The following is a 12,921-nucleotide window of genomic DNA, read 5'->3' as shown; positions in this document are numbered from 1 at the left end:
ATTTATACGAGCCTCTTAACCATCCCGCGAGTTGAATCTCTCTCTCTCTCTCTCTCTCTCTCTCTCTCTCTCTCTCTCTCTCTCTCTCTCTCTCTCTCATCTTATCTTATCTTATCTTACCTCACTGTGCACGTTACTGAGGCAAGCTAAGTCGGTACTAATGCATATAACTAACATAAATGAGAATAATAATCATGGTGTCATAAACAGAGTAAATCACTTAAAGAAATCTGCTGAGAAACACTTTTTACAACTTATCTTACGTAGCTCAGTGCCAGATAAAGGTAATGCTACGGCTCTGCATCACTGACTTAGCTCTTCTTTGTGACTGGCATCATAATCTAGTATCAACCTACCAAATCAGCTTTCAAGATGGAGACTGCAATTTTAGGCCAAGTTAGAGTAAGGAGGGTATAGCTTGAATGACCGTCTATGAAAGGCTAGGTTTGGTTAGGCTTGTTTTCTTAGTATCAAGTTAGTTTGTTAGCCAGTTAGGTTAATTTATTGGGTTAGATTAGGTTAGAAAAGGTTAAGTTACGTTTGAGTTAAAAAAAAAAAAAAAAAAAAAAGTAGTGGTATACAGATGGGAAATCTGCAACCCGGTCAATCCTTCTTCAGGGTGGATTGGGAGGGATTTATTTATTTACTTTAACAGGGTGGTTAGTGGGAAGCGAAAAGGATTAAGTCAGGAAGATACAGTAGGTGAAGGAGAAAATAGTGTGACAGTTGCATGGCGTACGTTACTTGTTGTTAGTGTTAGGATTAAATGTTTTCTGAGGGAAAGTTTATAACTGGGCAGCTCCACCGCCTACTCATATGGTGCCACCACATGAAGGCGTCCATCTTTGGGCCTGACGCACTGAAGGGACTAACCTCTTCACTACGACGCCGCCTTTAATTCTCGCTTCCGCCAGACGATTTCATTAAACTCGGGAGAAGATTTTCGGACGGGGGGAAGGGGGGTTAATACAGCCTCCATCAACCGTCTTAGGGCCAGGGCGACTCAAGTACTGTATTCTTGCTTACACCAGACGATTTTCTTCAGCTGGGAGTGAGTAGAGAATCCTGAGAGTGTTAATACCATCACCATCATTTTGGTGGCCACATTTCTAATATTTTGTTCCATCTGGGCAACAACTCTTGATATTCTGTTCCATTTTGGCGACAACGATTTTGTTCCACTTTGGCGACAACTCCGGTATTCTGTTCCGTTTTGGCGCCAGCTCTTATATTCTGTTCCATTTTGGCGGCGACAGCTCTAATATTCTCTTCCAGCTAACGTGTGGCGATGTTACTTAGCTGATGGGGAGTCACTGAAACCTACTAGGAGTGCCAGTATCCTTAGTAATAGGGGGTTTTGTCCAAGCTGAATGAAATCATCTGAATATAACAAGAATAAAGTAACAAATGCATCGATGCTAAGGGTTTTTGAATTTTGCTCTCTCTCTCTCTCTCTCTCTCTCTCTCTCTCTCTCTCTCTCTCTCTCTCTCTCTCCAATTTATTCCAGCTGACGAGTTTCTTTTTTTTCTGGGTCATATGAGCCTCATGCCCGTATTCTTGTCGCGTAAGGAAGTTCCCCTACACCTTTTCTTAAGTGATTTATTTGGGCTATTATCTCCTACTGTCCTCCCCTGCATCAACCTAGATCCATCTAACATCGCCATACTCTGCTTGAATAACATACGAAAGGATAATGAACTAGCCATATCCAAAAAAAAAATCGCTAAGGAAGAGGCGCGACGAGAATACAAGCCCTCAGTGATTATAAAAGTACCATTAACCCTCTCATGGTAGGAACAGCTCTAGCACTCAATTCCATGTAACGCCGAACGATTTTATTCAGCTGAGAGAGAGAGAGAGAGAGAGAGAGAGAGAGAGTCATCGGGGCTTGAAAATTTTAAGATTTTTATTTTTATTTTTTTTTTTCAGTCGTGTGGTTGAATCGGTCGCCATTACAACACTTACCAGCTGTGTAGAGAGAGAGAGCAGAGAGGCAGAGACTTGGAAGAGGAGCAGAGAAGAAGAGGAGCAGCAGAGGAGAAGCAGCAGAGAAGAGGAGCAGAAAAGCAAGGAATAAAGAGAGGCTGTCAAGGAAAGTAGAGGGGTAGAGAGGCAAAGAAGAGGAGCAGACAACAAAAGGGACAGACAAGCAGAGAAAAAGAGAAGAGGACAAACAGAGAAGCTGATCAGAAGAGGAGCAGAGAAACGGGGCTGAAGAGGAGCAGGGAAGCAGTGCAGAAAAGGAACAGAGAAGCACAGCAGAGGAGGAACAGAGAAGCAGATCAGAAAAGGAGTTGAGAAGCAGTGCAGAAGAGGAGCAGAGAAGCAGAGCAGAAGAGGAACAGAGAAGCAGAGTAATTCAGAAAACAGGCAACATGGAAAGAAGTGCCTGAGTAAATTCTGAATACAAATATGCAAAATAGCTGTCGACGAGATCGTTAACCATGGAGTTAGGTGACCAGGCAGGGCTCCAACAAACACAGTCCCAGCTGACAGGACCCCAACCAACAAGGTCCCAGCAGACAGGGTCCCAGCTGACAGGGTCCCAGCTGACAGGACCCCAACCAACAGGGTCCCAGCAGACAGGGTCCCAGCTGACTGGACCCCAACAAACAGGGTCCCAGCAGACAGGGTCCCAGCTGACAGGACCCCAACCAACAGGGTCTCAGCTGACAGGACCCCAACCAACAGGGTCCCAGCTGACAGGACCCCAACCAACAGGGTCTCAGCTGACAGGACCCCAACCAATAGGGTCCCAGCTGACAGGACCCCAACCAACAAGGTCCCAGCTGACAGGACCCCAATCGATAGGACTCCAACCAACAGGGTCCCAGCTGACAGGACTTCAACCAACAGGACCCCAACCAACAGGGTCCCAGCAGGCAGGACCCCAACTGACAGGACCCCAACCAACAGGATCCCAGCAGGCAGGACCCCAAGTAACAGGATCCCAAGCAACAGGGCCCCAACAGACAGGATCCCAACAAAAAGGGTCCCAGCAGATAGGGCCCCAACATACATGGCTTCATCACACAGTGCATCAGCAGACAGGTTCTCAGTCATCTACAGTACAGTTTGATGCGACGGACCTCTTCATTTTGAGACTGTACAAGATGGTGTGGGAATGTGCTCGACCTGTTCTGTTAGAGGTATTCAGGGCAGCCTCCCATTCTTTTGCCTTCACCCAGTCCGTCCTCACATACTTAGAAACAGAAAAACACTTCAGTAAAAATATCCTGAAGAACTACGTGAACCGCAGTCAACGTGAGACTCTTCTGAAGGACTTCAGTGGGGACACATACGATGTTTCACTGCTACACGTGGCTATCACGCTACTTCGCGCTGATTTGGAAACTGACCCCAAAACCAAGAAAGTAAAGGTAGTGGAGCCAAGCGACTCCTTGCAATCCCACCTCATAGCAGTAAAAGAGTTCCGCAATGAGCTGATGCATGAATATAAAGGCAGCTCATCTGACTTTCAAAAGGAATTTGTGACCAGAACAGAGACCCTAAGGGAAAAACTAAGAGATATTCTCGAAGCTATGAAGACTGTATTTAATGTTGATGACTCAGAAATTCAAAAAGCTCTCCAATGTATGAATGATAATCTTAATCATATAAGGGATAGCCGGGTGACATATTTAGACAAAAAAGATTATGATGGCCAACTTATCATGACGGAGTTAAATCAGTTAGTAATCAGCAAAGGCATTACAGAGCTTCAAAGCATTTATAATAAATGGACGTATATTAGTCCTTTGTCTTTTGTAGATGGTTTTGACGTATTTCTCAACGTGAGTATTGTGTTCACAAGACTGGAAATCACAGAATGTGGAAAAAATTCCCACAGTGCACTAATAGATTATAAAAGTATATTTGACTTGGTGCAAAATATGTCATCGGGCTGCCCTAACAGTGAGATAGAAGTTATCTTGATTGAAGGACCCGCTGGGTGTGGGAAAACAACCCTGACAAAAATGCTGCTACATAACTGGGTTGCAAGAAGCAATACCATCACTGGCCTGGTGGACTTTGATCTGCTCTTCTACATCGAGTGCAGGAACCCAAATTTAAAGACTCTTTTGCAGCTTATCAAATCCCTGATGCCTCAGACAGCCAAAAGATTTAGAGACGATGATTTGCTGACATGTGTGACTGAATTCAGATTACTATTTTTGATAGATGGTTTTGATGAAATTAATGCCTCTTCAACACAGGTGTTAAAGGAAATATTCAGTCTCCCACAGTCATGCAGTGCCACCATCATTTGCACCTCTAGACCAGAGCGAATTACTGACTTCTACAAAATGGCTCCTTCTACTATAAAAAAAGCTCACATCAAGGTTCTTGGTATCCCAGACGATCGAAGGATTGAGTTTGCTGAAAATTACCATAATGAGCTGATCAGGACTGGAAAAAGCAAGCAGAACACGTCAGGACTGACAGAATATCTGAAGCATAAATCTGTTTGCCTGCAGGAACACTTACGACTGCCACTTAATTTGGTCATGATTACTCTGCTCTGGGCATTGGCTCCTGAAAGGGTGAACAGCGTGACATCAGCATCAGAGCTCTACAGACAGATATTAGACCTTTCTAAAGAGAAGATGATTGAGAGACTGAAGATTAAAGATGAGACACAAATCATGACAACAGATCAACTAAAGAAAAAAACTGAGGTGTTTCTTCTAAAGTTATATCATGACTCACTAAAAAGTCTGAAAAAGGACAAGATTGTACTGACAGATGAACTGACAGAGAAGCTGAAGGACACATGTGATCGTATTGGTCTACCGTCAGATGAGGTCACTGGAGCATTCCTTGTTCAGAAAAGGATATGGACAGGGACAGGGATGACGACTTATGTTAGTTTCCCTCACAAAGGCCTACAAGACTTTTATGCTGCATTGTACTTGTTCAATTTACTGCAAGGAGGTCAGCCAAAGACAGACATTATGGACATCCTGAGGGACATCCAAGTAGTTCTAGAAAATCATGAAGTTCCCTCACTGACTTGTTATGCAGTCATTAATACTGTTTCAGAGAAACTGCAGCCAAAAGCATTTACTTCATCTCTGAAACTGTCAGATATAATTGAGGAAGAATGTGAGGAGGATGGATCTCCAGTTAAGTTAAACAAATACCAAAATGTGTTTGTCCATCTTGTTGGCCTCCTGTACAGTGTGGGTGTGAATGTGCCAGAGACGACAAAGAACGAACTGGTGGAGCTGCTAGTAGGAAGTGGCCTCACAGACACTGCCCAGTGGCTTGATATTTTGGTGGATACACATTACGATAACAATATGACCTTTTGCATTGCTCAAAATGTTCCAGAGCTTATATCAGGGGATCTGGTGATCCAAGAGGGCAGTATAGCTGCATATGTCAGTCTTCTACCCTATGCTACACCTGACAGTGTGGCAGTGGAGGTGGCTGCCCCTGGATACTCTCCAGACCTGCTGAGTCTGTTGGACCGGCTAATGGAATGCGATACAGAGATCACGCTGGAATTCACTTACCAGTTTCGACACCCCCAAACACTGGATAAGAACCTCGATGATAAGCTCAAGCTTGTGTTTGAAAGGTGAGGGTTTAATTCTTTCATAATGATAAGTCTTCCTCTTGTCTCTCTTTTTCTCACACATACATACTGACTGAAAATCAGTGTAACTAGTTTTACCCAAGCAGATAACCTCATTACAGGCCAATAGGCTTCATCAATTATTTTCTCCAAATATTTCTTCGTACTATTTTAAATCGTTGGTTGCAGTAAGTTTCTGAGCTGAATGAAACACCCTAAGCTGGAACAAGGTTGTACGATCTCAGCTAAAACTGAAACTGTAAAGGTTTATATCATTTTTGGTGTCCTAGCTTTCAAAAGAACGTAGTAAAATCACTTGATGTTAGTCGGAATAAAATGGAAAGATGATAATTCTTAGCCAGATGGTTAATGCTGGAATTTACCCTTTTAGTACATGAAAAATCATCAGGATATTGTTCTTGCTTCTGCTTGACGTTATGATGAACAGGAAGGACCTTTCATCATCAGACATTTAAAATCCGTTGGAAAAAGGTTCATGTCTGGCCAAATTTCTGGCATCGTAATCATCACTTCTATATGTGGATATAATTCTTTCGCTTAAAACATGCAGATTTCCTTCAGTTGTGAGGTTGTGGAGTTTGTGGGTCGTGTTAGTGGCGCTGCGTTGAAGAAACTGGGCGATCACGTCACCAAACTCTGTCTCGCCATCTATGACAACGACCCTGACCTTGGTGATGCCTTTGACTCCCTCAGCCACTACCCGAACCTCCAGCACCTGGGTCAGTAGGTCTATCTATTGACATATGCCCAGACACCACTACTCTGGGGGTGGACATCTCAGTCATATTTACGATTGATTCCCGGTTATAACTGTGTTTTTTACAGGAAGAACTAGACAAAGGAAGATTCTGTTCTCCTTTCCCTGATTTTCTCACAAGAGAAAAATATAATTTGCAGTAATTTTTGTTTTACAACTTAAGAAAACCTGAGTTACAATGTAGGATTAATCGTAAGTGTGTCTGTGTATCTCGGTCCTGGTCACTGTTTTTTAAAACTTGCATAATAACAGCGGGAAAATGAAACCCGTCCAGGTATCCTCACTCTCTCCTTTTCTGCCCAATTGTTTACAAATAATTTGTGTCTTAAACTTAGGCACATGGTCAGGTATGTAACTGCGTCTATCTGACTTTCCCACTGCCTACTACATACCTCCAGCAACGTGTGTGTGTGTGTGTGTGTGTGTGTGTGCAATGCTGGGAACACTACTAATAACAAGTAGCGGCGCTCCCATTCCCGTTACTAGCTCGAAAAAGTAGTGGCGTTACTGGTTTCGCTACCTGATACGAAATGTAGCGATGCTCCCGCTGCTTTGGATAAGAGAAAGGTAGACGAAGGAAAGGTTAACAAAATTTGTGATATAGCAGTACACTATATACTGTTTTCGATATTATTAGTCAGTCTGAGTGGTTATGTTGTGTACCAGTAATGTCAGTATATACTTATATTGGGAAAAAAAAAAATCATATACATGGTGTCACTTTAATGAAGCTTAGAGCCGAAGGTACAGGAAAAAGCTATTTACTGTATAATGTAACAAATGTTCCTTTACACTGTTACGTAGTATACGTACTGAAAGTAATATACGTAAATAAAAGGCAAAAAAAAAAATGTGGTCTACCATTGATACAGACTGTATAGATTTAATATATTTTCAATGATACCTATTTAAGACATAAACGAAAACGAATGTAAAAATGAACTAGGGCTTTCTTTTAAAGGCTATTTATACGCTAGCAATGTTTTTTCCATTACTTGATGGACTCTGAAAGAACAATAATGGCCCCCAGTCCCATGCAGCCCTTAAATGGGCAGGGGGTGCTAAGAATCTCACGGTTGCCTCAATTACAATCTAATTCCTTTGTCAATGCAAAAAATACAATTAAAATTGGTAACTGGAATGTGAGAACGCTAAATCATGACGGTAAAATCGATGAGTTAGTGAAGGTTTTTCAAAATTACGGACTTGATATTTGTGCTCTGACAGAAACTAGATTAACTGGAGTCGATAAGTTGGATTTGGAGGATGGTATACGTTTATTGATATCTGGTCGACAGGACGGAATGCATTATCAGGGAGTAGGATTGTTGCTGGGTTGTAAGGCAAATAAGGCTTTATGTGAGTGGGATCCTATAGATGAGCGATTGTTATACGCACGGTTTAAATCAAATCATGGCAACATCAGTCTGTTTGTGTGTTATGCACCTACTAATGATGCACTCGATGATAGGAAAGACACATTTTATGAAAAGTTGCAAGAAGGAGTAGGAAGGGTACCTAGACATGATGTTTTGATCTGCGTTGGAGACTTTAATGCAGTAATGGGCTGTTCAAATGAGGGATTTGAGGCATGTATGGGTAAGATGGGAGTTGGTAGTAGGATGAGTGAAAACGGAGTGAGGTTTGGAAGCTTCTGTCTAGCAAATGACTTAGTCATCGGGGGCACACTCTTTCAGCATTGCAATATACACAAGACAACTTGGGTGTCGCCGTGTGGAAAATATAAAAATCAGATTGATCACATCGCTATCAGTAGGAGGCATAGAAGTTCTCTGCTAGATGTTCATGTTAAACGGGGAGCGGATATTGGTAGTGACCATCAACTCAGCATTGCAAAAATAAGGTTTAAACTTAAAAATCAGAAGAAGGAAAAATCTGGTGTTGGTAGATACGATATTGTTAAGCTTAGAAGGGAAGGAGAAGAAAAGGAGGAATTCAGATTAGAATGCAGAAATAGGTTTTTGGTGTTGGAAACGTTGGAAGAGGGGGAGAGAACTGTAGATGAGATGTGGGAGGATGTGAACAAAGTTTTGCATGAGACTGCTGAATGTACGATTGGAAGGAGACATAGCTTCAGGAGAAAGAAATGGATATCAGAGGAAACGTGGGATATGATAAAAAAGAAAGGAGGCTAAATTGAGGAGTGAGATGCAATGCCTTGATGAACAAGAGATTGACTTAGCAAGAGCTGCGTACTGGAGTTTGAATTCAGAAGTAAGAAGGTTAGCTAGGAGAGATAAAAGAAGATGTGTGGATGAAAAGGTTGCAGAGACTGAAATCTTAATAAACAAAAATGATGGACAGAGTCAAAGAATAGCATATGAATCGATTAGAGAACTGAGTGGTAATACAGGTAAACGCAAGGAAATACCAGTTAGAGACAGGGAAGGAAATTTATTGACCAAAGATGGAGATATTAAAAATAGATGGAAAGAGCATTTTGAGACAGTTCTTAATAGACCAATATCACCAGAAGAGGATATACCGTCTGCTCAGGAAGATTTAAATATAGAAACAGGAGAGTTGAGGCTTGCAGAAGTGAAGAAAGCAGTAAAACAGTTAAAGAATAATAAGGCACCAGGGGAGGATGGTTTATTTCCGGAAATGTTTAAAGTGGAGGGGGATAGATTAATAATGATCTTGACCAAGCTATTCAATAAGATATGGGTGACGGGGTTACTACCATCAGTTTGGAAGAATGGTGTAATTGTTAAAGTTCCGAAGAAGGGAGACCTGAGTGAATGTGGTAATTGGAGGGGAATCTCTTTGTCACCGATAGCTTTGAAAGTTTTCAGTAGAGTGTTGTTAAATAGGTTGGAGCCGGTGGTTGAGGGTATTCTGAGGGATGAACAGGCTGGTTTTAGAAAGGGACGTGGTTGCAATGATCAGATCTTTATAGTTAGGCATTTGATGCAGCAAGTTAATGAAATGAGAGTACCGTTAAGTCTTTGTTTTGTTGATTTTGAAAAGGCTTTTGATAGTGTTTCGAGAGAGACTATGGGGAAGATCATGAGACATTATGGAATACCAGAGGAGTTTGTGAGGGTCATTATGAACATGCATGAGGACACATTTTGTAAAGTGATGGTTGATGGTTGTCTGAGTGATTCGTTTGAAGTCAAGTCCGGGGTAATTCAAGGTGGTGTTCTATCGCCTTTACTATTTATATTGGTCATTGATTACATTATGAAACGCGTTGGAACAGAAACCGGTGCAGGTATACTTTGGGGAGAGAACAGGAAACTTTTGGATTTAGATTATGCAGATGATATAGTTTTGATTTGTGATGGGCCAGAAGAGATGCAGAGAGTGTTGGACTGTTTGGTGAGTGAAGGTCGCAAGGTGGGTTTGGTTATTAATTGTGGAAAAACTGAAATAATCAATATGAATATGGAAAATGCACAGGAATGTGTAACTGGAGGTATGGTTGTAAAGCAAGTTGATAGGTTTAAATATTTAGGTACTTATTTAGCCAAGGATGGTTCTTTGAACTTTGAATTCGAGGAAAGGTTAAAGAAGGCTAATCAGGCAATGGGAATGCTTAAAAATATTTGGAATAATAACAATTTCTCTGTGCATACAAAAATCAAACTTTATAAGGTAATGGTTAGGAGTATCTTAATTTATGGACGCGAGTCTTGGTACAGCACAGTGACTATGGAAAATAAATTCTTGGTGTTTGAAAATAAAGCACTTAGAAGAATATTAGGAGTTAAGTGGTGGGAAAGGATACCAAATAGTAGAATTAGAGAAATAACGGGAGTGCAGCCGATCGATGAATATGTTAGATTCTCACGATGGAAGTGGCTAGGACATGTGTATAGGAGACAGGGAATAGTACGAGGTACACCAGGGTGGGTGGCACTTGGTAGGAGAGGTAGAGGAAGGCCAAAAGAGACGTGGGTGAGGACAATGAGACGGGAAGCTGGAGATGAGTGTTGGGGAGATCTTGAGGAGTTAGCACAAGATAGGATGTGGTGGTGTGAATTCATCGAGGCCCTATGCATCCCCGAGGGTGCCACAGGAAATGATTGATTGATTGATTGATTAAACTGAAAGTGACATACTGTTACGAAATAAGAACGTAGTAAGAATTAGTCTGACAGTGAGAGTGGGGGAGAGCGGGAGTTAGAGACGGCGGTAGTTAGAGGTGTGTGTGTGTGTGTGTGTGTGTGTGTGTGTGTGTGTGTGTGTGTGTGTGTGTGTGTGTGTGTGTGTGTGTGTGTGTGTGTGTGTGTGTGTGTGTGTGTGTGTTGCCAACATCTAGCTGCCATCCTTATTTATCTTTACTTAATTTAAATGATCGATAATTAACTAGCAGATTCCTGTCTAATTATTGCACATTACTAGTAAATAATAAACTACTGATGTAATGTAGAACAAACATCATTAATGGACAGACTTGACAAAAGTATTATTTTTCGTCGTTAATAAATACAACCAAACCGTCGGCATATCTGTATGTACTCACCGACTCCGGATCTGTATTCGTCGCGTGAGTAGCGAGGAGCGCGGTAATGCGTGGGTACAGCCAAAAAGTAGTGGCGCTCTCAGTTCCACTACTGACAAAAAAAAAGTAATGGCGTTACCACCATCGCTACTAATAGCGGCGCTATTCCCAGCTTTGCCTGTGTCAAAAAAGGGGTACTCAGTCACCTTCTATGTGGCTGCTAAAGATCTACCTGCAGTTATAGAAGGGTGTGTGGGGATGGGATAGGGGCAGGTGTTATGACATATGAATACCGGTACTTAAATTGCCAAAAATGCTGTTATAGATATCCACGTGCCCGCTGGAACTACGCTGGACGGACTGCCTGCCCTACCTAACCGGCTCTTAACCCTCTATCTCTCCGGTGTGACTTCACAACACATCGACTGGGTGGGTCAGGCTCTGCGTCGGCTGCAACCCAGAGGAAGGTAAGCCACTCCTATCCGGGATCACAAGGGAAAACACCGCAGGTATTTTATGTTTTGGTCCCTTGTCAGTTTAAAAATAACTTTGAGATTCCCCCAGAACTGTCTCGCTAAACTCTTGGACTGGTCGTTCAGCAATATATAAGTAATACAGGAAATAATATTCCTTTAAGTTTCCCTGAGGAAAAGTTGATTTAGTGTGGGACTGATATTCCAACAATGGCCTCCTAACTTCAGCTTTCCTGGTCTGTACTCACAGGACGGAATTCTCTCACATTTTCCAGGACGTCTGTAATAGATTCTTAACCTTAATCATCTCTTCAGACAGGAAAACATATTCACTCGAATTTCGCCCTGAGCACAGCCATCATGAACTCTGAGGCTGGTCATTCCCCAACAGTCTCATGACCTCTCTATCTCCTGGAAACAAAACTCTTAAGCAGCTTTATACATTCTTTGATCAATTCTTTCCCTTCACGAAGGAAACTACAGTACACTTCCCCAAGTTCCCCCAGAGCCACTTGGACGAGAGTGACCTGCGCAGTCAAAATATTTTTGACAAACTCTGGGATTGGATGTTTAAGTGATTCCCTTTTAACACCCCCACTTCGCACAGGAAACTATACTCTCTCAAGTTCCCCCGGAGCCACCTGAATGAGACTGACCTGTGCAACCTCCTGGGGAGGATGAGGGGTGCAGGTGTGGAGGTGAACACTACGGAGACCGGAGGGGTCTGTGTGGAGGGAGACACTGACAACACCTATCAGGAGTCGGGCTACCTGGTGAGAATGTAAGTGGATTGCCGCAGTGTGTTTGCTTACACAGTTGATGCCTGAAGTTCATCCCTATCCATTCACTTACACAGCTGTGGTCTGAAGTTTTAATCTGCTCACCTCCACAGCTGTGATCGAGTCCTCCCAACCCATTTTTGTGCTCAGTTGACGTTAGAAGTTCCTAACTATCCAACTGCTTTCAAAGTTGCGATTTTTCCCTGTATAATTGTATGCCATTTCAATGGAACATTTACTTAGTCATATGTTTACTTAGCTACATTGTTATATATTTTAGTACTTCACATTCATAGTTTTACAATCCTAATAAATCCTTTGTCCTCCTACAGACTGCCTGGACTGAGGAACTGGATATAGAAAATGGAGTGAAGCTTAGAAACTGACAAGAAAACCGCCAAACTCCCCACAAAAGTAAAGATATTACAAGGTGGAAATGATTACCGATTTCTTCTGATAATTATCCTTGCATGGGATCACACTCTATCGGCCCCGTCTTGGTGATACAGATAAATCAAGACGATATAACTCTTTCACATGTATCATTCTTCGTACATTCACTGCTTTCCTCTTACGTACTTCTCCAGTACAGTTGAGTGTCATTATATACATATGGTCAATACAACACTCTCACATGCATCACTCTCCTTACAGACATTCTTTCTTCCTTTGTACTTCTCCAGCATTTCGATTGGTTAATTCTGGTGTACAGGTTAAAAATAAGTGCCAGTAATATCTGTACACCTTACACCGTACTAACCCATGTTTTTTTATTTTTTTGTCATAATGTTATGGATTCTTTACATTGATTCAGTATTTATTTTTTTCAGGTGAACGA

General features: G+C 42.0%; 1 protein-coding gene across 2 annotated transcripts; it reads left to right on the top strand.

Annotated features, from left to right (window-relative positions):
* Positions 1–2,634: 2,634 nt before the first annotated feature.
* On the top strand, positions 2,635–12,496 carry LOC145412269 (uncharacterized). 2 transcript variants are annotated; one of them, XM_080282218.1, is made up of 5 exons: positions 2,635–5,585; positions 6,165–6,322; positions 11,157–11,298; positions 11,912–12,085; positions 12,416–12,496. In XM_080282218.1, exons 1-5 carry the CDS (start codon positions 3,115–3,117, stop codon positions 12,441–12,443), a joined length of 2,973 nt encoding a protein of 990 aa, XP_080138344.1. In that variant the 5' UTR covers positions 2,635–3,114; the 3' UTR covers positions 12,444–12,496. The 2 variants fall into 2 exon arrangements, with proteins under 2 accessions (XP_080138344.1, XP_080138345.1); XM_080282219.1 differs by lacking the exons at positions 6,165–6,322; positions 11,912–12,085; positions 12,416–12,496 and having other exon boundaries at positions 11,157–11,323.
* The last annotated feature ends 425 nt before the right edge of the window (positions 12,497–12,921 follow it).

Source organism: Coenobita brevimanus, chromosome 92, assembly GCF_032717465.1.
Source record: "Coenobita brevimanus isolate Jiangsu-jjx chromosome 92, ASM3271746v2, whole genome shotgun sequence".
NCBI classification, from domain to species: domain Eukaryota; kingdom Metazoa; phylum Arthropoda; class Malacostraca; order Decapoda; family Coenobitidae; genus Coenobita; species Coenobita brevimanus.
The sequence above is the reverse complement of the archived record's forward strand: the minus strand, read 5'-3'. Positions and strand labels throughout refer to the sequence as shown.